Raw genomic sequence first — 23,717 nt, forward strand, 5'->3', positions numbered from 1 at the left:
GAACCCCTGCTGTGTCCCAGGCTCCCCATCCTGCGTCTCAACGAGCCATGTCCTGCGGGGTTCCTGGGTAACTCACCACAATGGGGAAGGTGTGGTGACCACAGGACAATCAGCTGGGCAGAGAAGAGAGGACATCAAAGATGGTCAGGAAGAACATGAGAAACCCTGAGCTCCACCTCAGCTGCCAGACCCCAGGGAGCCATAGAGTGACTGAGAAATATCCCTTTGACTATGGGACTCACAGCCCCCACTGAGCAACCAGCACAGGCCTCTCCTCCCAAGAGGCATGAGAGATTCACCCTGCACACCTCCAGGAAGGACAGTTTCCTCTGGGACACCCAGGTCCTGAATGTCCATCCTTGGAATCTGCAGCCATGCTAGACACGTTTAGAGAAAAGAAGCGTCCCTCTCACCAGGCAACACACAGCTTACCCACAGCACAATGGGGCGTCATTGTGACAGGGACCTGGTGGAGCTCCAGCTTCCTGCACTGAAGGGGAGAGCCAGATGGAGATGAAAGAGGTCAAAGGGCGTGAATGTGCACCCCAATCCAGAGCCATGGGGACAGCAGGAGGCTGAGGCCCAGGACTGTGTTTGCCCAACCTGCAGGGTATGTGTGTGACTGTGTGGTCTGTGTGTGTCTCTTCTGTGTGTGTGTGTGTGTCTGCACAAAGTATGTGTTGAGGTTTGGTGAAAGAGTCACTGCTGAAAAAGGCAGAGGCCTCCACAATTCCCAGGGACCTGAAACATGGACAAAAATAAAAACAGAAGTAGGGACAAGGAGGCAGGACAGAGAGAGGAGGGGACAGAGAGGTGTCCTGGGCCTGACCCCGCCCATGAGCCTAAGAATTGCTCCTGCCCCAGGAAGAGGCTCAGCACAGAAGGAGGAAAGACAGCACAGCTGACAGCCGTGCTCAGGAAGCTTCTGGATCCTAGGCTCATCTCCACAGAGGAGAACACACAGGCAGCAGAGACAATGGGGCTCCTCTCAGCCCCTCCGTGCACACAGCGCATCACCTGGAAGGGGCTCCTGCTCACAGGTGAGGAGAGAACTTCCTGGGAGAGGACAGGAGGAGGAAGCAGAGTCACTGGATGGGGTCTCCTGAGAGGATGGGGTTCTAAAAAATAAAAGAAGCCAGCAATTTCGGAGGCTGAGGTGGGTGGATCACGAGATCAGGAGCTCGAGATCAGGAGTTCAAGGTCAGTCTGGCCAACACAGTGAAGCCCTGTCTCTGCTAAAAATACAAAAAATTAACCAGGTATGGTGGTGTGCTCCTGTAATCCTAGCTACTCAGGAGGCTGAGGCAGGAGAATCACGTGAACCCGGGAGGCAGAAGTTGCAGTGGGCCAGAGAGAGCCACCGCAAGCCAGCCTGGGCGACAGTACGAGACTCTGTCTAAAAAAAAAAAAAAAGAATAAAAGAAGGAAAGAAGGCTCTGTTGGAGCCTGGATAGGGGAAAATACACCAGAGAGGGACAGGGGTCAAAACAGGAAAGCCACATTGAACCGGAATTGGTAAAAGGTAGGAAAATCTTAAGTGTTCTGCTTTCCTGATTAATCATAAGGGGCAACCACATTTTGAAAAATGATAATAATAACTATATCAGATGACACTTCAAATAAAAATATAAACAGGGCATCAAACACTGTCCTCAGCAAAAAACCTCGACAATTGGGAGAAAACAAAAACACCCAGGGCGTGGACGGCCCTGAGAACTCACATCTACAAGAGTGTGCAGCCTATTCCAGGCACTGGGGCGCAACCAGGATCACAAAAGTCCCTGTCCTCACGGAGCTCACGCTGTCATGGGGAGGAAGACAGACATGCAAAGAGATCTAGAATGTGAGGTCAAGTGTTGACAAGAACCCTGGAGGGAGCAGAGCAGGGAAAGGTCAGAAAGGGAAGACCGAGGGTCTCTGAAGGTGGTGTCAGGAAAGAAGTCTAAGGATGCTCTGATGTGAGCAGGACCTGAGGGCACTGTGGAGGGGGCTGTGCGGACCCCCGGGTAAGAGGACTCCAAACAGAAAAATGCCAAGGTCAGAAGTGTTGAAGGAATGGGGGTCATGCTGCTGGCCTTGACCTAGTAGGACAGTAGGACACACACACAAACATGCCCCTTTTGTGTGTGTATGTGTTTTTATGGGCGTGTATGTGTGTGTGTGTGTGTCTTCAAGGCTGTGGTTTGAAGAGAACTTCTCAGGACCGAGGGCCCCATCTTTTCACCCCAATACATAGGTCTCAATATTAACTGATGCTCTCTCCACCTCCTAGCATCACTTTTAAACTTCTGGAACCCACCTACCATGGCCCAAGTCATGATTGAAGCCCAGCCACCCAAAGTTTCCGAGGGGAAGGATGTTCTTCTACTTGTTCACAATTTGCCCCATAATCTTGCCAGCTATAGCTGGCGCAAAGGGCGAATGATGGACCTCCACAATTACATTACATCATATGTAGTAGCCAGTCAAATAATTATATATGGGCCTGCATACAGTGGACGAGAAACACTATATTCCAATGCATCCCTGCTGATCCAGAATGTCACCCGGAAGGACGCAGGATCCTACACCTTACACATCAGACAGCGAGTTGATGGGATTAGAGGAGAATCTGGACATTTCACCTACACCTTATACCGTGAGTGATTCCACATGATCCCTGGGTGCTGGGGGCAGGGGTCATTTCTACTTTACACACACAGGATTGTCAGGCATGGACTGTGCCTGTCTCCCCCTCTGCATTATGTCCCATGCTGGGGTTTGGGCATTTAGTGCAGGACACACACAGAGGAGACAAATTTCAACAGATCAGAATTCCTTTCCCGCATCCAGACCCTGAAGACACTTGCTGCAGAGGAAGGACAGTCTGATGTGGGGACTCAGTAGCAGGAGATCAGTTTCAGCCAAGCACCTCATGCCCTCTTCATAAATTTCACCCTGGGAAAGACCCTGGAGAACTGAGTATGGCGTGGCCTGAGGGGCACCTGAGATACTCTCAGAGAAGCTCAGCCCTAGAAACCTCAACCCCAAACCCCTGTCCCTAAATCCTTACTCCAGATAAAGCTGAGGAGCCTGTGCCAGGGCTGCACTCTGGCTTCTTTGGCAGGGCTTACTGGGACCAAGGATTTATCAGCTGTCTGAGGACTGTGTCTCCTGGAGCTGCTCACCAGCCAGGGCTCAGCCCTCAGAGCCTCATCTGGGCAAGGATAGAGCTTTCTTCACCTGAGACTCAGAGTGGAGAGGACAGAAAGACGAGCTTTGTGGACCATCAGCCAACTGCCTTGGGAGGCTTAGGACAGTCCATAGAGAGTCTAATGTCTCCAGAAGCAGAAACAGAAGAGAGAAAATGTACATGGTAGCAGCTTGTCCACAGGGATCTGACCTAAAGGTGCTTTCTCATGGAAGGAAATTAATAATAAATGCTGTTTGTGTGAACACCTCCACTGTGCCAAGCATTAGGTCAGGTGACTGTGAATAATTTAAAATTTATTCACAGATAGCATGAAAAGCCACAGTCCATTTGCCATTTAGCTTATTTGATTCAGAGAATACTGAGGCACAGGAAGGCACAGTCACTGAACCAGAGTCACACAAACACAAAGGGGAGATCAGGGTCACATGAGGTCTGTCTGCAGCCACAGGCCCATCTTCTCCTCCACCAGAAGTGAGGGCTTACTGGCTTCCAAGGACCCCATAGTCATTTATTGGCTCAAATCCTCTCTTCTTAGGCATCCAAACCTCAGAGGAGTGAGAGCAAATGGTCAGCTGATTAGTCTGTACCCCAGAACTAAATCACCTGCCTCAACCGTCAGAGTCAGTGCAAAAAAAGTCCAGACCTCTCCCTCAAATCTTCACCCCCATCACTGAACCTGAAATCCTGTATTTCCCAAAGTATCCATGTCACTGTCATGAGAGGATCAAGGAGAGGACCTTGTTTTCTTTCCTCACTCACAACCGGCAACAGCAGAGGGCAAGCGAGAGACACGCACTCAGGAGTTCTCACATAACAAATGAAGGAATCGAATGAAGAAATGAATGATCCAAAACCTCTTTAGAGATTGGATCTTGGATGCAGAATCCTACGAGGTTCTAGCCACACCTGTCCCTTGTCCTTCAGAGGCTGACACCCATGTTTCATCCCCCCACTACCTCCTGCTGCTAAAGCCACCCCACCTCATGTAACTCTGAAGCTCTTTGGCCACTGGGGGGTTCTCAGGGCTCCTTGGTCCTGGACTGTGGAACTCGGGGCACCTGGTCCCTGGGGTCTCTGAAGTCAGTGTAGCCCTCACTGCTCACTGCCATGGTGTCTCTGCCTCTCTCTGCTTCTCTGTGTCCCTCATCTTCCTCCCACTTCATTCTGACTGGCAAGCCCTGTCCTGCACAGCTTCTTCCTCCACCCCTAGGCCTTCCCCAGACACTCCCTCTAGCTAGGCTGGCTGTTCTGTTCCCTTCCCGCTAACACTGTGGCCTGGCCCACCTCCCAGGAAATAGGAAAGGTGCAGAAATCACTGGAGTTGCCACTCCTGCCAGGCTTCATCTCGAGCCAATGTCCCCAGGTCACTAAGAGAATGACCTTCCACTGTATTCCCATCCAGGGCTCTTTCCCTTTGTGAGGCTGACCTGTGGACAAGACCATGGGACAGGGATAGGCAGTTCCTCCATCGACTCTTATAATTGCCAGACAAGTTCTTCTGGCCTCCTGCACACATACAAAAAAAATTTATTGAAATGGTGATTTGTAGTAAAGAAAGATTTTAACGACTCCAAGTCTGCCAAACAGGAGGACGGAGGTTTATTATTCCTCAAATCAGCCTCCCCGGTGGATCAGGGGTTGGAGATTTTCAAGGAAAGTTTGAGGGACACAGGACTAAAAAATGAGTACTGCTGATTGTTTGGTGATGGAATCATGTGGGCGGAGGGAAATGATCTGTTTGTGCTTGAATCTGCCTCTAGGTAGGGACCACATGACTGGCTGAGCCATTAGTCATAGGTATGGATGAGGTCAGCCGGTTGCCAGAATGCAAAAGAATGAGAAACATCTCAAAAGACCAATCTCACGTTCTACAATACTGATGTTATCTACAGGAGCAATTAGTTACAAATTTTGTAAACTCTGGCCAAATGACATTTGAGCAGTCAGGGATTATAGAAATTGTGCCTACATTTTAGCAGAATTCAGTTCCCTCCTATCATCTTAATCTCATGGTCTTTCACTAGTTTTACAAAGGCAGTCCCTGGGCAAAGTAAGGGTGTTGGTTTTATGGAGGAACTATTCTCATTCTTGCTTCAAGGTTAAACCATAAACTAAATTCCTCCCAAGGTTAGCCTGGCCTATGCCCAGGAATGAGTGAGGACAGCCAACCAGAGACTAGATGCCAGATGGAGTCAGCCATGCTAGTTTGCTGTCACTGTTGTAATCTTTGCACTGACTCACCTGGGTGTCAGAGGCTGGACAGTGCTGCAGTCCCCAAAGTCCACGGGCTCATTTTACCCGTTTCACTCGTGACTCCATCCTCAACCTGCCATGGAGCTCACATTCTCCGGTCACTTCCTAGAGACTTCTGGCTTCCTGTCAGGCACAAAACAAGCTTGAAATTTGTCTCTCGGTTCTAACACTAAGTAAAAACCTGAACAAACTCAGAAGTCAACAACTCGCTAAAATCCCTCAGAGATGGCTGGGCACAGAGACTCACACCTATAATCCCAGCACTTTGGGAGGCCGAGGCGTGCACAAGATCAGTAGATAGAGACCATTCTAGCTAATATGGTGAAACCACGTCTCTACTAAAAATACAGAAAATTAGCCAGGCATGGTGGCGGGCGCCTGTAGTCCCAGCTTCTTGGGAGGCTGAGGCAGGAGAATGGCGTGAACCCGGGAGTTGGAGCTTGCAGTGAGCTGAGATCATGCCACTGCACTCCAGCCTGGGCGACAGGGTGAGACTCTGTCACAGAAAGAAAAATGCTGTTAGAGAAATGAAGAATGCTTTTGATGCTTACTGGTAGACTGCACACAGCTGAGGAAGGAATCTCTAGCTTGAGGATGTGTCAATAGAAACTTCCAAAACTGAAACAGGAAAGTTCAAAAAGAGTGGAGAAAAAAACAACATATTCAACTTCATATTTAATATTTTGGTTTGACAATAGCAATTTTTAAATTTTCTAGTTGTGGGACAACTACAAAGGCTGTAACATACACGTAATGGGAATACTGGTGGATTTGGGGACCAGTTGGAGTTGGCCAGGTGGGCGCTATCTGATGGTTTTACTACCTGTGTCACATACAACTGTTTCCTCATGATGATGCCATTTTCACACGTTGGAGTTCTTCATGTGGGGAGACACACGAGCCATTGGCATCTCACTTAGACTCTTCCTAATTCACACAAACTTAAACCCTAGTGGTGTTTCCTGAGCTTAAGAGAAAATGAAGAAAGCATTTCACATACCAGTTTTGGGGTCCTCCCCATTTTTCCTAACTCTGCACAGAAATTAGAAGCAAGGAGTTCTTTCTATATTTACTAACATAACACACATCTCTTCTTTTAATTTGGCATCATTCCTCCCTTTATGTAATTGACGCACTGACCAGTTCTGTCCTTTTAACGGGACTCTCTCTTCTTAAGGAGTTGCGAATTTCAAATCAACTTTGGCATCTTTCTTTGAGCATTATGTGATCCTGCTGGAATTCATGGCACACCTAAACCTTATTTCGGTCTCAAGCGAAATACTACTACCAGCAATTGATCTTAGATGTTTGGACCATCAGTGAAAATTTCCACTTAAGAAAACATTTTAATATTTCCTCCAAATTTTTTTGTTGTTGTTGTTACTAGAGTCAGAACATAACATGAGGTTAAACTCCTGACAACTTTTTAGTGGAAAATTACAGTGTTACAAATTGAGCATCCCAAATCCAGAAATCCAAAATCTGAAATGCTCCAAAATTCAACACTTCTGACCTACGATGTGATGCTTAAAAGAAGTGCTCACTGGCGCATTTTGGATTATAAATTTTTCAGATTGGGGATGCTAAACCTGTATATATACCGCAAATATTCCAAAATAAAAAAAATAGAAACCCAAAACACTTGGTTTTAAGCTCTCTGCATAAGGAGGAGTTTATCTGTATGAACTATAGGCATAAGGCTGTACAGGAGATCTCTAGAACATCCTCGTCCTGCGTAACTCAAACCGCACACGCAGGGAACAACGCCCTATTCCCCTGATCCCAACTCCTGGAAACTACTATTCTACCCTCTGATTCACTCTGGAATCAACTGATATGATGTGCATAGAGTAGTCAAACTCAGAATCACAGAATAGAATGTCTAATGAGAGAAAGTATCTGCAAGACTTCTTCCCAAATATTGGTCTAATACCCACCAAACACATATGGTCCATGAGGGCCAGACTTCCATCATCAGTTCATGTTCACCCTTTCCACCAGTCAGTTCTGTATTTGTAAATATCCACATGTATTTCTAGAAAGATCCACATGGTCCTCACCTGACCTCTACAGGGGGAAGGGAGCATCATGGACCCAGAACAGGGAACATGGTCTCGGTCCAAAGCTATCAGCTCTTGCCTGTCCCCTTCACTCTTTGCAGGTCATTCCTTCGACTCTTCTCTGTCTTTAGAGGTCACTGGCTCAAGTCAGTCACTATGAGACACCGGTGAAAACTCCCGCACCTTGTGGCTCCACTGCCTGATGACTGAACTGACCTCCAGGCCTGACTGTGGTCTCTCCCCTGTGTTATTTCTGCTGAAGTACCCAGTCCCAGGCCAGGCCTTCCAGTACCCAAATGGTTTAAGGACAATGGGAAGTTCCATCATCCATCTCTAGGATGTCCTTGGAAAGGGAAGCTGCAGAGGAAACATAGCTTGGGGGACAAAGTAAGACTCAAACTAAGAAGATTCCAGCACTGCATGCTCCAAGTGAGGACCACCAGGTGGGCCAGGCAGGCAGTTGGAGATGGAGGGACTCAGAGAGGCACCAGGGGCTGTGCCTGCTGGTCCTGTGTCTTTCCATGACCCAATGCTGCTGCTCAATTCACACTTAAGAAAGTTTGTGCTTCTCCCACATAAAGCAGGCAGCCTCACAATCTCTGAGCCCTCAGATTGCCATGCATCACTTTTGTAACACACACACCTGCCATAGGCTTTTAAGGAGTTGGGTGGGCTGAGAGGTGGGAAATGCCAACTCTGATTGAAAAATTCCTTTAGAGGAATCAAAGATGCCACACAGGGCAATCTTCTCTCTGTTTTCCACACAGTGGACTCTCTCAAGCCCTCCATCTCCAGCAGCAACTTAAACCCCAGGGAGGACATGGAGATGGTGATCTTAACCTGTGATCCTGAGACTCCGGATGCAAGCTACCTGTGGTGGATGAATGGTCAGAGCCTCCCTGTGACTCACAGGTTGCAGCTGTCTGAAACCAACAGGACCCTCTTTCTATTTGGTGTCACAAAGGATATTACAGGACCCTATGAATGTGAAATACGAAACCCAGTGAGTGCCAGCCGCAGTGACCCAGTCACTCTGAATCTACTCCGTGAGTATCTTCTGTTCCTCTGGGAGCCAGGTTGCCATCCCAAATACACATGGTCAGAGGCCAGGCCTCTCAGTCCCTCTCAGGTCCAAGTACAGAGACCTTTACCCCTGGACATCAAAGCTGGCCATGACTTTCTGCCCCAGGCAAACCAGAGTAGGCCTAGGCTTGATCAACAATTGGAGAAAAGAGGCTGCTCCTGTCATGGAGACTCAGGCTCCACAGCTTGTGATGGGAGAAACAGGTGAATGTCTCAGGCTCCAGATCAGTGAACACAGCGGGGATTTGGCTGGGACTTCAGTGTCGTGACTTGGCTCACAGGGCCACTGTGGCCCTTCCACAGACCAGGAGTTTCCCTTCCCTCTGACAATATCTCCTGTGACTTTATTCTCCTTGCTCCAGATGGCCTGGATGCCCCCACCATTTCTTCCTCACACACCTATTACCATACTGGAGAAGCCCCCCAGCTCTCCTGCCTGACAGACCCTCACCCACTGGTAGAGCATTCTTGGCTGATTGATGGGAAGTTCCAACAATCAGCACAAGCGTTCTTTATCCCCCAAATAACTAAAACGTATAGAGAGGTCTATGTCTCTTTCATCAGTAACTCAACCACTGGAGGAACAAATCTCATAATCAAGAGGATCATAGTCATTGGTAAGTGGATCCCTGGAGCATTGGCAATATGTTTTCCAGTGCAGTCTATCTAGTTATCAGGGAAGAGCCACCTGCCCTCTGCAAAGGGAGAGGGAAAATCAAAAACCCAGGACAGTGAATATGTTTCTGCTCCAAAAGCACTAGCTTTTGCCTGTCCCCTTCACTCTTTCTAGATCATTCTTTAGACTATACACTAACAATGAACAATCTCAAAGGAAATTAAGGAAAGAATTTCAATTCACTTAACATCAAAAGGAATAAAATATTTTGGAATAAGTTTAACCAAAAAGGTCAAATGATTATTCCCTGAAAACTACAAAACACTGCTGAAAGAAATTAAAGACAATATCAATATATGGAAAGACATTTAATTTTCATGGATTGGAAGAATCAACATTGTTAGAAAGACAATACTACCCAATGTGAGTTGCAGATTCAATGCAACCCCTACCAGAATCCCAGTAACATTTTTTCACAATTAGAAAACTCTGTCCGAAATCTGACATGACAGGCTCTCACTAATGACTGCCACAACAGAAACACTGAGAAAAAGATGCAACCATGAAAAGGTGGAAAGTTCTGATGACACAGAAAATAACAATCAGCCTTTCTCAAATCCCAAAGCCTTCAAAAATATACGAGTGCAGCACGGCCAGTATGGAACATATTAGATTTTGAATGTTTCAGATTTGGGATGCTAAACCAGTAAGTATATGAAAAATATTTCAGAATCAAAAAATGTCAGAAATCCAAAACACTATTTGTCCTAAGTCTTATGCAGAAGAAATACTCAATCTGTGTGAAATATAGGCATCGAGCTGTACAGCAGATCTCTAGAACCTCCCCACCTTGCATAACTGAAACTGCACAGCCATGAACAACTTCTGATTCTCCCCACTCCCAGCTCCTGGCAACCAGAACTCTTTTCTCATATTCACTCTGGAATCCACTTACATGAGGTCCCTAGAGTAGTCCAACACATGGAATCAGAGAGTAGAATGTCCAGTGAAAGAAAATATTTGCAAGACTTCTCTCCAAGTTTGTCTCATATCCATCAAACACACATGGCCCATGAGGATCAGATTTCCAGCAGTTCATTCCCACCCTTTCCTCTAGTCAGTTCTGCATTTGCAAATGTCCACATGTATTTCTGGAAAGATCCACATGGTCCTAACTTGCCCTCTGCAGAAGGAGAGGAAACTTAAAGAACCCAGGACAGGGAACATGGTTCTGCTCCAAAGCCACCAGCTCTTGCCTGTCCCCTTCACTCTTTCTAGATCATTCCTTGCATTCTGTTCTATCTTTAGAAGGCACTGGTTCAAGTAAGTCCTCATGAAACACCTGCAAAAAACTGCCCCACCTTGTGCCTCCACTGCCTGATGACAGAACTGACCTCCAGGCTTGACTCTGGTCTCCCCTGTGTTATTGCTGCTGAAACACCCAGTCCCAGGCCTGGCTGCTCAGTATCTTCGGGGTTTCAGGACAATGCGAAGTCCCAATATAACTCATCTCTAGAATGTCCTTGGAAATGGAAGCTGCAGAGAAATCGCATCTAGGGGGGAAACGTAGGATGGAATTTGGAAGGGGCCCAGCAGTTGCACATTCCTGGTAAGGAACACAAGGAGAGCCAGCCAGTCAACTGATTAGGGAGTTACTGGGAGGGGTACCAGGGGCTGTGACTCCCACTGATGTGTCTGTCCATGAACCAACACTGCTTCTCAATTGACACTTGAGAAAGTCTGTGCTCCCCTAAGACAGAGCAGACGGCCTCACAGTCTTTGAGCCCTTAGATCATCATGCATCTGTCTTGTGACACATGCAACAGCTATTGGCTTTCAAGGATTTCAGTGGGCTGAGAGGTGGGAGATGTCAACTCTGATTGAAGGATGCCTGTAGAGGAATCAAAGGTGCCACACAGGACAATCTTCTCTCTGTTATCCACACAGCGAAGCTGCCCAAGCCATACATCACCATCAACAACTTATACCCCAGGGAGAATAAGGATGTCTTATCCTTCACCTGCGAACCTGAGAGTAAGAACTACACGTACAGGTGGTGGCTAAATGGTCAGAGCCTCCCAGTCAGTCTCAGGGTAAAGCAACCCATTGAAAACAGGATCCTCATTCTACCCAGTGTCATGAGAAATGAAACAGGACCCTATGAATGTGAAATACGGGAAGGAGATGGTGGCATCCGCAGTAACCCAGTCACCCTGAATGTCCTCTGTGAGTATCTTTTGTTCCTCTGTGGGACAGGACACAAGCTTAAATCCAAACGGCCAGAGGCCAGGCCTCTCAGTTTCCTCTGTTCCAAGTATAGACACCTTTACTTCTGGACATCTGAGCTGCCCATGACTCCCTGCCCTGGGTTGGCACAGCCTTAACCAAGAATATAAGGGGAGGGGACGCTCTTGTCATGGGAGACTTGTGGCCCACAGCTTGTGATGGGAGAAACAGGTGAAGACCTCAGGCTTCGGCTCAGTGAACATAGAGGGGGTTTGGCTGGGACTTGAGGGTGTGTCTTGGCTCAGAGGGTCACTGTGTCCCTTTAAGAGACCAGGAGCATCCCCTTCCCATGGATGACATCACCTGTGGCTTTATTCTCTTTGCTCCAGATGGTCCAGACCTCCCCAGCATTTACCCTTCATTCGCCTATTACCGTTCAGGAGAAAACCTCTACTTGTCCTGCTTCGCGGACTCTAACCCACCGGCAGAATATTCTTGGACAATTAATGGGAAGTTTCTGCTATCAGGACAAAATCTCTCTATTCCCCAAATTACTACAAAGCATAGCGGGCTCTATGCTTGCTCTGTTCGTAACTCAGCCACTGGCATGGAAAGCTCCAGATCCGTAACAGTCAAAGTCCCTGGTAAGTGGATCCCAGCATCCTTGCAGTAGGGTTTTAGGTGGAGTCTATCTGGCTTTCAGAGAAGAGTCAGGAAAACATTCTTATTCCCAGCCTGTGTCCCATGGGCACAAGCAAATCCCAAATTCTCCTCCTGAACCCTCCCAATTTGTCTCTACAGACTCTCTTCTCCTTGTTTTTCTGTTTTCTCATGGCTGACTTTTTGTCTGGCCTGAGAAAGGTAGGGAGGGGGCTTTATCAGCCCTGAGCCCTATGTAGTAGATTCTCGCTGTCACCAACACATCCCCTTCTGCCACGTCTTTGTTTGCTTGTACCTATTAAATGAGCTACAAAGAACATCTGATGCTTCGAAACAAGCTCACACTTTTCCCCCAAATGAGAGGAGGAAGCCCCTTGGGTGAGGGAGGAGCAGCTCAGACTCTGCTTCCTGCTCTGCTCCGGGCTCCTCTGGTGACTGGCCATGCCTGACTCCACCTTGGGTGGGACCAGCATGTGTGGAGAAAGAGCCCTTGTGGCCTGTCCTGAATTTGGCTAAATCGAGCTGCCAGTTGAAGACAAGCCTCCCCCGGGCCAGGCTGCAGGGAAATGAGAAGAGAGGGAGCCTCAGGGCAGACTCCGGAGCTGCGTCCTGGCTCTGAAATCACCGGCTGTATGAGGCTGTGGGCACAGCACGTGGGACTCACTACAGAGGACAGTGACTGACACAGAGCTGGAGAAATAGGGAGATTCACCCCTGGGGCTCTGCATGGCAGGAAAGGGGCAGTGCCAAAAAGTGTGTAATTATAGAGAGGGTAAGACTACCAGACACTTTATATATATCTCATATAAGACTTACCATTAACTATTTCTAAGTGTGCAATTTGGTGTTGTGTAACCATCACACTATCCATTTCCAGAACTTTTTCCTCTTACCATATTAAACCTCTGTACTCAATAAACAGTAACTCTCACTCTTTCTTCCCCTAACCCTTAGCACCTACCATTCTACTTTCTGTCTCTACATAACTGGCTATTCTAACTATCTTTTATAAATGGAATTATACAATAATTATCCGTTTGTGTGTGGCTTATTTCAGTTAGCATAATATCTTCAAGGTTCATCCATTTTGCACGATGTATTGGAATTTTATTCATTGTTAAGGTTGAATAACATTTCAATGTATAGATACACCTCATTTGCCTACCCACTTCTCTTTCAGTGGACTTTTCAGTTGTTTCCATTTTATGGCTATTGTGAGTAATGCTTCTCTGAACATCAGTGTACAAATATTTGTTCAAATTTCTTTCAATTCTATAAGGAGCATGTCCAGAAGTGGAATTGCTGGATCAAATGGTAATCTATTGTTTAATTTTTTGAGAAACAGCCACACCACCTTTTACAGTGGCTATAACGTTTCCCATTCCCATCAGCAATGCACTAGAGCTCCAATTTTTCCATCTACTTGAAAACATCTGTTGTTTTTTGTTGCTGCCATTGTTGTTGTTTATCAAAGCCATCCTAAAGTGTGTGAGGTGGTGTAACATTGTGGTTTTGATTTGCATATCTCTAAGTATTCGTGACACTGAGGAACTTTGCGTGAGCTTATTGGATATTTGTATATCTTCCTTGGAGAAAACTCTATTTTAATCCTTTGTTCATTTTGTAATTGGGTTTTTGGATGTTTGCTGTTGTTGACTTGTAGCTTTTCATGTATTCTGGAAGTTAATTTCTTATCACACATATAATTTGTAAATATTTGTATCATTTCATGGGTTGCCTTTGTAATTTCTTGATAATGTTCTTTGATACGTAAAACATTTTGATTTTTATGAAGTCCATTTTATCCATTTTATTTGTTGCCTATGCTTTTGTTGTTACAACCAAGAAATCATTGTGAAATCCAGTATCATGAAGCTTTTCTTCTAAGAGTTGTATAGTTTTTGCTCTTACATTTAGATCTTTGATCTATTGTGGGTTAATTTTTTACATGGTGTTAGTTAAAGGTTCCACTCTTCTTGCCCTTGGATATCCAGCTTTCCCAATATGATTTGGTGAGAACAGTGTCCCTTCCCCACTGAACGATCTTGGCACACTCGACGAAAATCATTTGGCCATATATGCAAGCATTTCTTCCTGGGCTATTATATTTCACTAATTTCTATGTCCTCCTTTATGCCAGTACCACACTGTATTGATTACTGGGGCTTTGTAGTAAATGCTGAAATCAGGAAGTGTGAGTCCTCCAGCTTCATTCTTCCTCTTCAAAGCTGTGTGTCTATTTAGAGTCATGAGATTCAATATAAATTTTAGGACAGATTTTTCTTTTTCTGCAAAAATGTCACGGAGATTCTGATAGGAATTGTATTGAATCTGCAGCTCACTTTGGGTGGCACTGTCCTCCTAACAATATTGAGTCTTCCAATTCATGAAAAGAAAATATATCTTTCAATTTATTGATGTCATAGTTCATTTCTTTCAGCAGTATTTTGTAGATTTCAGGTACAATTATTTCAGCTGTTTGCTTAAACTTATTCCTAAATATTTTATTCTTTTTGATGTTAATATAAATTGAAATCTTTTTTTCTTAATTTCCCTTCAGATTTTTCATGGTTAGTGTGTTGAAATACAACTGACGTTTGAATGTTGATTTTGTATTGTGCAACGTTGCTGAATTTATTTCTTAATTCTAATAGGTTTGTTCCTTCTTTAGGATTTTCTACATATAAGTTCAAGTTATCAGTAAACAAAAATAATTTTATTCCTTCCTTTCAATTTGAATGTCTTTTTTTAAACTCTTGCCTAATTTTTCTGACTAGACCTTTCAATACTATGTTGAATAAAAGAGTCAAAAGCAGACATCCTTGTCTTCTTCCTGCTCATACAGGGAAAGCTTTCAGTCTTACTGCATGGAGTATGATGTTAGCATTGGATTTTTCACATATTGAATTTATGTTGAGGTGGTTTCCTTCCAACCTTAGAATGTTTTTATTATGAAAAAATATTGAATTTCATCAAATGCTTTTATTGATTCAATCTTATTACTGATTATAGTTCTATTCATATTTTTGTGTGTTTCTAGGAGTTTGTCTACTTCATCTAGGTTATCCAATTTATTAGCACACAATTATTTATAGTACTTTTTTTTTTTTTTTTTTTTTGAGACGGAGTCTCGCTCTGTCACCCAGGCTGGAGTGCAGTGGCGCAATCTCGGCTCACTGCAAGCTCCGCCTCCCGGGTTAACGCCATTCTCCTGCCTCAGCCTCTCCAAGTAGCTGGGACTACAGGCGCCCGCCACCACGCCCGGCTAATTTTTTTGTATTTTTAGTAGAGACGGGGTTTCACCGTGGTCTCGATCTCCTGACCTCGTGATTCGCCCGCCTCGGCCTCCCAAAGTGCTGGGATTACAAGCGTGAGCCACCGCGCCCGGCCTATTTATAGTACTTTTGTAATCATTATTTTATTAGAATTGGTAGTAATCTCTTCATGCTTCATTTCTCTTTTTTTTTGAAGAGGGAGAGACAGACTCTCACTCTGCCGGCCAGCCCAGGATGGAATTCAGTGGTGTGATTATGGCTCACTGCAGCCTCATCCTCCTGGGCTCAAGCAATTCTCCTTCTTCAGCCTCCCAAGATGCTAGGATTACAGGTGCATGCCACCATGCCAAGCTAATTCGTTTTTTTTTTTTTTTTTTTTTTGTAGAGACAGGGTCCCCTCAGGTTACCTATGCTGGTCCAAACACCTGGTCTCAAGAAATCCTTCGGTTGTGACCTCCAAAAGTGCTAGGACTAAAACGTGACCCACCATGCTCGGAGTCCGCTTTCATTTCTGATTTTAGTAATTTTAAACTTTTCTCTTTTTTTCTTAGTCAATCTAGTTAATGGTTGTCAATTTTGTTGATTTTATTTTGAAGAATCAACTTTTGGTTTCATTAATTTTGTTTCTTTCCATGCTCCATTTTATTTATATCTACTCTAATGCTTATTATTTCCCTCATTCACTGTGCTTGGGTTCAGTTTGTTCTTCTTTCATATCCTGAAGTATTAAAGTAGGTTGTTCACCTGAGATCTTTCTTCTTTCTTAATGTGAGAGTTTACAGTTGTACATTTCTTGCACAAAACTCAACTTCTCTGAACCTCTGATTCCTCACCTGAAAATTGCAATGAGAGTGCTTTCTTCATACCATTCTTTAAAGGTTTAATGTAGTCAATGAAACAAGATGCCACACACAGAGGATCCAATGTCAGCTGCTATATTACTACCATCATCATTAGCATTGAGGTCAAATAGTCCTAGAATCAAATCGCAGATCCACCTGTCACTAGCCATATGACACCAGCAAAGTTTTTACGCCACTCTAAGCTTCTGTCTTTTCATCGGCAAAATGGAAATAATGTCTACCTGACAGGGTTATTGTGTGGATTAAATGAGATACAGGTAAAGTATTTAGCACAGGGCCTGGCACATAGGAAGTGCCCCTCAACAGTACCTACCTTTTTCCATATGTATATGGAAAAATAGGTAACACATAAAACACGAGGACATGGTTACTGACTGCTTGTGTGAGAGAAAGAAAAAAAGCTGAGTGCAAAGAATCAAGCCTGGTATGTTAGTTTTTACCAACTGAGATGCATCCAAGATGGGATTAGACATATAAGATAATTGATCAGGGAAGACACCTGTGAGGGAATGTGGGGCAGGCATGAAGGTAGCATGGGAGAACCCACAGACCACTATGCAGAGCTGATTCCTGTGAAAAAGAAAGAGAAAGTAGTTTTAGGTACCAATGCAGTTCTAAGAGTTTTTGCAAGGCTGATGGGGAATCCTCCAACCAGTCACCCATTAGAGTTAAAGAGAGCCTCAGAGAACTAGGCTTGCTTTCACGCCCTTGCTGGGAGCCTGTGGGAAAGAAGCTTTCTGTGCAAAGAAGGTGGTGAATTTGAAATGCACTGATGTGGGCCTTCTGTCAATCAGTTCCCTGCCATGGAGACCTGGCAGGGTCTCATTCATGGCTGCCACAACAGACACTGAGAAAAAGATGCAACCACGAAAAGGTGCAATGGTGGCAAGTTCTAATGACATAGAAAATAGCAATCAGCCTTTCTCACATCCGAAAACCTTCCAAAATATCTGAGTGCAGTAGAGAATTGACAGAGGACTGATCACCAACCTAGAAACATGGTGGGAGGGAAAAAAAACTGCAAGAATATCATCATCTCCCATCAATTTTCCAACAGAAATAATGTAGTCCTTGAAGGAACAATTCTAGAGTACCTCATGTTACATGCTTGTTCCTGAGGCTCCCCCATGTGAAATAACATCACCTTCATTCCTTCTTTTCTTTTCTTTCCGTGACAGCTCCTTCAGGAATAGGACGTCTTCCTGGCCATATTCCATTAGAGCACCCGTGATGTCATTTCTGTATTTCAGGAAGACTGGCAGGTATGATGGCCTTTTCTCTTATCCTGGTTCCTGCAGGGCTGACTGCCATGCTTGGGAGAGGGAAAAGTCTTATTTGCCTGTATCTGGGACTGGATCTCCTCCTTCCTCCTCTAAAATCCTGTTTCTCAGCCCTAATTCCTGCAGTTCCCTTTCTCCCTGGCCTTTGTGCTCCCTGTACCCCACTGTCTTTTAGACATAATTATCTCCAGCCTCTGCTCATTTGTTTCTCAGATTCAAATGAGAAACACAATTTCACATGGTGAGACCCTCTTCATTATTTTTAACATCTCTCAATAGTGTAATTCTCTCCATTCCCATAAAGCTCAACCACTTCTCAAAGTATTGCTTGACTTCTTGTCTCCAGACTTTGAAACATTCCTTGCACATGACTGCCTCATTACCTTTCTAAAATCTAGTTAATTCACTTAATCAAGAATCTCCAGGGGTCTGCTCTAGCCTGTTTGATAAGTTCACATTTCTTCTATTTACTAAGCCTGCTCACTTCCTTTACCTCTACTTTCTAGTATAATTCCTCCATCCTAATTAGAACTGTCTTCCTACACATCCCTGCCCCTTCACCCATACAGACATAAAATTCTTAGTTCCAAAGTTATATCTAAAAACAGAGTGAAATCTTCTCCACCATCTGCACTGCAGACTTAACCACACCCTTCATCAGAAGCAACATCTGACCTCAAGGAGAACAAAGACTTTAGGATTAACATGTGAACCTGAGACTTAGAACACAATCTATGTGTGGTTGAGATTTTTTTCTGATGACCAGTTCATGTGTTCAAAAAAGATACAGAAATGGAGAAGGCAAGGTCCCTACCCCAGGAGACATAAAGCCTAAGACAGGAAATGAGAGCTGAAAATATTCATGATACCAAAATAGAAAAAATTGAATGCCACAAGAAATCAGAGAAATCTGATTGGAAATAGAGCTACACATTGGAATCACTGGAAAACATTTTTAAAAGTGATGCTCAAGCCCCACCCATTAGTTCCAGTTTAAAGGTCTGGAGAGGGACCCAGGCATTGGTAATTTTTAAATCTTCCCTGACACTACTAACATGTAACAAGGATGGAGAACTCTTGTTGTAATAGGTAGAACTTAAAACTAAATCAATGATTTTCAGCTGGAAGTACTGGAATTACCTAAGGACCTTTTTCAACATACATAAGATTGTACTTTTTTGGCCCTATTTATGAATGGGCTACACCAAGAACTCAGTAATCCAGTTGGGAAACAGAAGCTGAATGGAAAAACCACCTTATTTGATATGTTAAATTATATAGAAAACATTTTCAAATAAGTGATAACTGATGCTAAACCTTCTCTAAATAATATTTATGGGAATGTTAATAATATGAGTATTCTAGGCTGGGCACGATGGCTCAGGCCTGTAATCCCAGCACTTTGGGGGTCGAGGTGGGCAGATCATTAGGTCAGGAGATCAAGGTCATCCTGGCTAACACGGTGAAACCCCATCTCTACTAAAAAGGCAAAAACAAAATTAGCTGGGCTTGGTGGCAGGCACCTGTAGTCCAGCTACTCAGGAGGCTGAGGCAGGAGAATGGCATGAACCCGGGAGGGGGAGCTTGCAGTGAACTGAGTTCGCACCACTGCACTCCAGCCTGGGTGACAGAGTGAGACTCCGTCTCAAAAAAATTTTTTTAAATGAGTATTCTAAAAATTATATGAAATTCTGGAAGTCATGTATGTTATCATAGTGTCATATGCCACAGAAGTAACTAGATTTCTATGTGAGCTGGGTCTTTACCACACTAAACTCTCATTAGATTTTTAACCATAGTCATTTTAAATCTTTGTCCTTCCCAGACAGTTGCTTTGATTCTTCCTCAAATATTTACAATCAGCTACAGTCCAAAATTGCTTTTTCTTCAAGGGGATTTATGGAAAAGACTCTGACAAGGACTCTTGAATACAAGTTTCCGATAACTTCAAGATCACACCACTGGACTAAGAACTTTCAAAATTTTAATGAACAGGCTGATACCTTCATGAAATTCAAAACAAAGAAGAAAAAAACTCAATGTTATTGGACTAAATAATCAAAAGGATAATGTCCTCATAATTTTCTATTTGAAAATGTGCTGATTCTTTGAATGTTTTATTCTCCAGATTTATGAATTTTTTTCCTTGGGCAATTGGTAAAGCATACTTTTGTAAACAAAAATGGAAACATTTGCTTTTGCTCTCTGAGTGTCCCAGAATTGGGAAACTATTCATGAGTATTCATATGTTTATGGTAATAAAGTTATTTGCACAAGTTCAGTAAGAATCTGCTCTCTTTATAACAGGACACATTTGAAAACATTGGTTATATTACCAAGGCTTTGACTGGGATGTTATATTTGAGAATATACATAGAATAAACCCATAGGGAATGCAGGCAAAATCTGAAGTTGGCCTTGGTTTGGATTCCCAGTCTCAAGAGGATTTTGGAAGTTTAATCTGAGATTCTTATTAAAAACTTCTAGTAAAGCGAAGTATAAAAGGAGCCTCTATGGTCCTTTGCTACTCTTGCCGCACTTAGGTAAAAAATCTGGGCAAGTTCGGTGAGACTCAACCTATTTTGCAAACAAATTCATCCTACTGGAATTATCTTTTAAAAATAGAGACTCCTATAGAGAGAAAAACTATGTTGAAAAGAAAAACTGTAGTACACCTGTTACCAGATTGAACCACTGTTCATTATCTTTGAGTATTTATAATCCACTGGTAGACTGGACTTGACCCTGAATTCTTTCAGTTCTTCCAATTCAGTTTTCTCCAATGAAATCATTAAGAACAAGAGCGGCTCTGTTCCTGAAGCCATATAAGCCAGAGTTGGACAACTCTATGTAAATTTCATGGGAAAACGCTTGTGTCTGAGGTGTGGGCCACTAAGAGCTCACCAATGTTCAACACCGTAACTTAGAGACAGTCAAACTGCAAACCGTGACAGCAAGTTGACGACTTTACACTGTGGACAGCTTTTCTCAAGATGTCAGAACAAAACTATCAATCATGATGAGACTCTTACCTCTCTTAATTTGTCCTTGCTTATGCCTGTCTCCTTTGCTTCCAAGAATAATGCTGTAATTAAAATTTCACAAGAAGTAACTTCTGAGGCTAAGTTAACAGTGTCAGATATATCATGTCACCACAATTTTTTTTTAAGATGGAGTTTCGCTCTTGTTGCCCATGCTGGAGTGCAATGGCACAATCATGGCTAACTGCAATCTCCGCCATCCTTCCATGTCTCACTTTTCTGTCTGCACAAACCATAGTGAAACACACTAGCTCTGCTATGAAGTGGCTGGTTGACCCTGGGCCACTCATTTGACCTCCCTCAGGCTCTTTCCTCATCTGCAATGTAAGGCTGACTCTTACTGCATCAGAAAATGACAGTGGAAGAGTAAATTGACATGTGTAAGACATTAGTCACAGAGCCTGCTCCCTGATGAGCCCTTGGTAAACATTCCTTTCGGTCCTTTCCTTTCACTTTCCCATTTTTCTTGCCCTCACCCATCTTCTCCTTCAACTCCTTTCAATTCACTAACTTACTCAGTCTAACCTGCCAATTAAAGAAGCCACACTACCCATTCTCTCATGGCTCTGCTGGAACGTTCTTGTGATGTTGTCTGCTATCCACTCAAGGGAATGAGTATTATTTATATGGAGAGGTCTGTTTGCAACAAGAAATTCTTTTTATGTTCACACAAAATTTATACACAATTTCTCTTAATTTACACGTACCAGTCTCAATTCTACCCTGTTATTTCATACATGTACTTCATTATTTTATTCTTCAGTCTTTCTCCTTACACCTTAGAAATTAGGAGAGTACCAAAACAAAAATAATGGCCTGGGCCAGAAGAGGGGATTCCGTTAGCAGATGAGTGCTTTCTTTTTCAAGATGAATGAATGCTATGTGCAAGGCAGCCCTGAAGCCCATTTCTGGGTTTGGCTTACATCAAAGCCATTTGACTCTAGGACACATTCTTAGATTCCCAGGAGATAATGATTACCACGGAAGCCACACCCACTCTGAGTATTCCTACTGTTGGGCAAAGGAATGTTTACAGAATGTTGTGCATTCTGTTTACTCCTCCTAAATTCTTCCACTCCTGGAAGTTAAGCTTCCCAACTAATCAGCTTCATCTCCAGCTGGCCTGCCTGGACCCTGACCAGAGATTCCTCCCCACTCTGGATGGCCAGGGTGGCACCTTTGTCTATTCCCATAATTATAACAGCTCACACTGTTGCAACACTATGAACCAGGCACTATCCTAAGAGCTTTCCAGGTAACTAGAATCCTCACCAAAAAATCCTGAGTGTTATCGTCCCCAATTTTGCAGATTAAAAAAAAAAAAACTGAGGCAGAGAAGGATGTGCCCACTGTTACCTAACTCCGTAATTCAACCTCATCCTCCACTTCATCTGGTAAGAGGACACTCTAAGATGTACAAGGTCTCCTGAATGACATCCACCTTCAAAAATGACTTTTTCTCCGTCTACTTTCAGGATTTGACAAACAGCCAGCATTTTGTTTTCTGTCTCACCCTTCACTTATGCACCTGTTCCCTAAAACTACGCTCAAAATTACACAGCCCTGCATAAAAGTTAGCTTTTAGAAACCTCAATCTCTTTTGGAAAAAAGAAAGGCCAGGTTCCAGGTCTCACAAAGAGTCATGTTTTACTCTATTGTCAACTATTTGCATGGCCATTCTCTGGCCATAAACGAGTGCACTAGAAACAGAAAGTGTAATGAAAAGAAAGTCGGAGGAGGGTGAGTTTCTAGATACATACACAGGGAAAAGATTCCAAATCCAGAAAAATTCATAAAATGCAGCCAGGGTGTGTGGCTTTGAGCAATGCCAGCCCCATCTGCCACTTTCCATGGCTGTTGGCCTCTTACTTCCTTCTCAACCTGCCCCTCCTGGTCTTGCTTTCTTAGACGAATACAAACAACCTGGGAGCTGGGGTCAGATCAGAGCACACAGCACTGCGTGGCAGGGATGGGAAAGACAGAAAAGGAACACGAGTGTTTGACTCATGAAGAGCTGACTCACCTGGGTACACATCACTTAGGCAGGCAATAGATTACTGAAAGACTTTGCAGGATTCATGGTGGTTATCCAGAATGACTGAATGAGGCGAGGGTCTTGACCAATTGAATTTCATTGAGCCAGTGCTTGATGGTGCACCCTGGGAAAACATGAGTTGCAAAAACCTCTGTGGCTTGTGTTTTCTCTGAAGAGGTTTCAGGAGGCTTAGTATTTATAAATTTGATTAAAGGGAAGAAGGCAGGTAGGAAAAGATGGAGTGGGCAGAAAAACAATTGATCTAATCTTGTCTTTCTCCTGTGCCTCAGAAAATAAATATTATCAGAATGAGAGTTAAAATACTTCAGTTTTAGGAGCTAGGTTTTGATTGCTCACTTAAAATTACAATTGGCATGCCTTTCTCTTACAAAGAAATATACATCTTGAAAGGTTCTGAAGCCAAGAAAAAACAATTTGTTCAGGCAATCATCTGGAGATGCCCGAGATCTTTGGCTTTCCTGTTTACCGCATTCTTTTTCTTTTTTTTTTTTCTTAGAGACACAACCTTACTCTGTCCACCCAGACTGGAGTGTACTCAATACAGACTTGAACTACTGGGCTGAAGCAGTCCTGCCACCTTAGCCTCCCAAGTATCTGAGACTATAGGCATGCACCACTGCACCTGGCTAATTTGATTTATTTTATGATTTGTAGAGACATGGTCTCCCTTTGTTGCTCAGGCTGGTCTTAAACTCCTGGTTTCAAGTGATCCTCCTGCCTTGGACTCTCAAAGTGCTAGGATTACAGGCCTGTGCCAACACACCTGGCCCCCCGATTCTTCAAAAGCTTTCAGAGAAAGCATTGTAGAAGACATGACTTTGTGACTCTATGTTTCATCTGATCCTACATCACTAGGAAGGCTCATGCCTAAGAAGTCTTGTCCCATGGAAAAGGGGATGAAGACAAATCAGAAAAGGGCAAAGGGAAGTCACAGCAACAAGGGACAGTATAACCCTGGAACCTTATTTAAGTCACACAACTGCTGCTTCAATTAGAGCAATTCGTTTGGCAAATATTGCTCTAACCCTTTCAGTTGTATGTTGGCTCACCTGTAATGTCTGGAGCAGTCTATAGACTATGTTTTCTAGAGTTTCTGAAGCATCTTCCAATT

The 23,717-nt window shown here is 43.9% G+C and overlaps 1 protein-coding gene across 2 annotated transcripts; it reads left to right on the forward strand.

Annotated features, from left to right (window-relative positions):
- Positions 1–917: 917 nt before the first annotated feature.
- LOC129466026 (pregnancy-specific beta-1-glycoprotein 3-like) lies at positions 918–23,270 on the forward strand. Of its 2 annotated transcripts, XM_063621035.1 has the most exons (7): positions 918–1,040; positions 2,273–2,638; positions 8,274–8,552; positions 11,153–11,431; positions 11,821–12,075; positions 17,408–17,491; positions 23,103–23,270. In XM_063621035.1, the coding sequence occupies exons 1-6, from the start codon at positions 977–979 to the stop codon at positions 17,458–17,460; spliced, it is 1,296 nt and encodes a 431-aa protein (XP_063477105.1). In that variant the 5' UTR covers positions 918–976; the 3' UTR covers positions 17,461–17,491; positions 23,103–23,270. The 2 variants fall into 2 exon arrangements, with proteins under 2 accessions (XP_063477105.1, XP_055104818.1); XM_055248843.2 differs by lacking the exons at positions 17,408–17,491; positions 23,103–23,270 and adding an exon at positions 15,752–15,844.
- The last annotated feature ends 447 nt before the right edge of the window (positions 23,271–23,717 follow it).

Source organism: Symphalangus syndactylus, chromosome 17 (assembly GCF_028878055.3).
Source record: "Symphalangus syndactylus isolate Jambi chromosome 17, NHGRI_mSymSyn1-v2.1_pri, whole genome shotgun sequence".
Classification (NCBI taxonomy): domain Eukaryota; kingdom Metazoa; phylum Chordata; class Mammalia; order Primates; family Hylobatidae; genus Symphalangus; species Symphalangus syndactylus.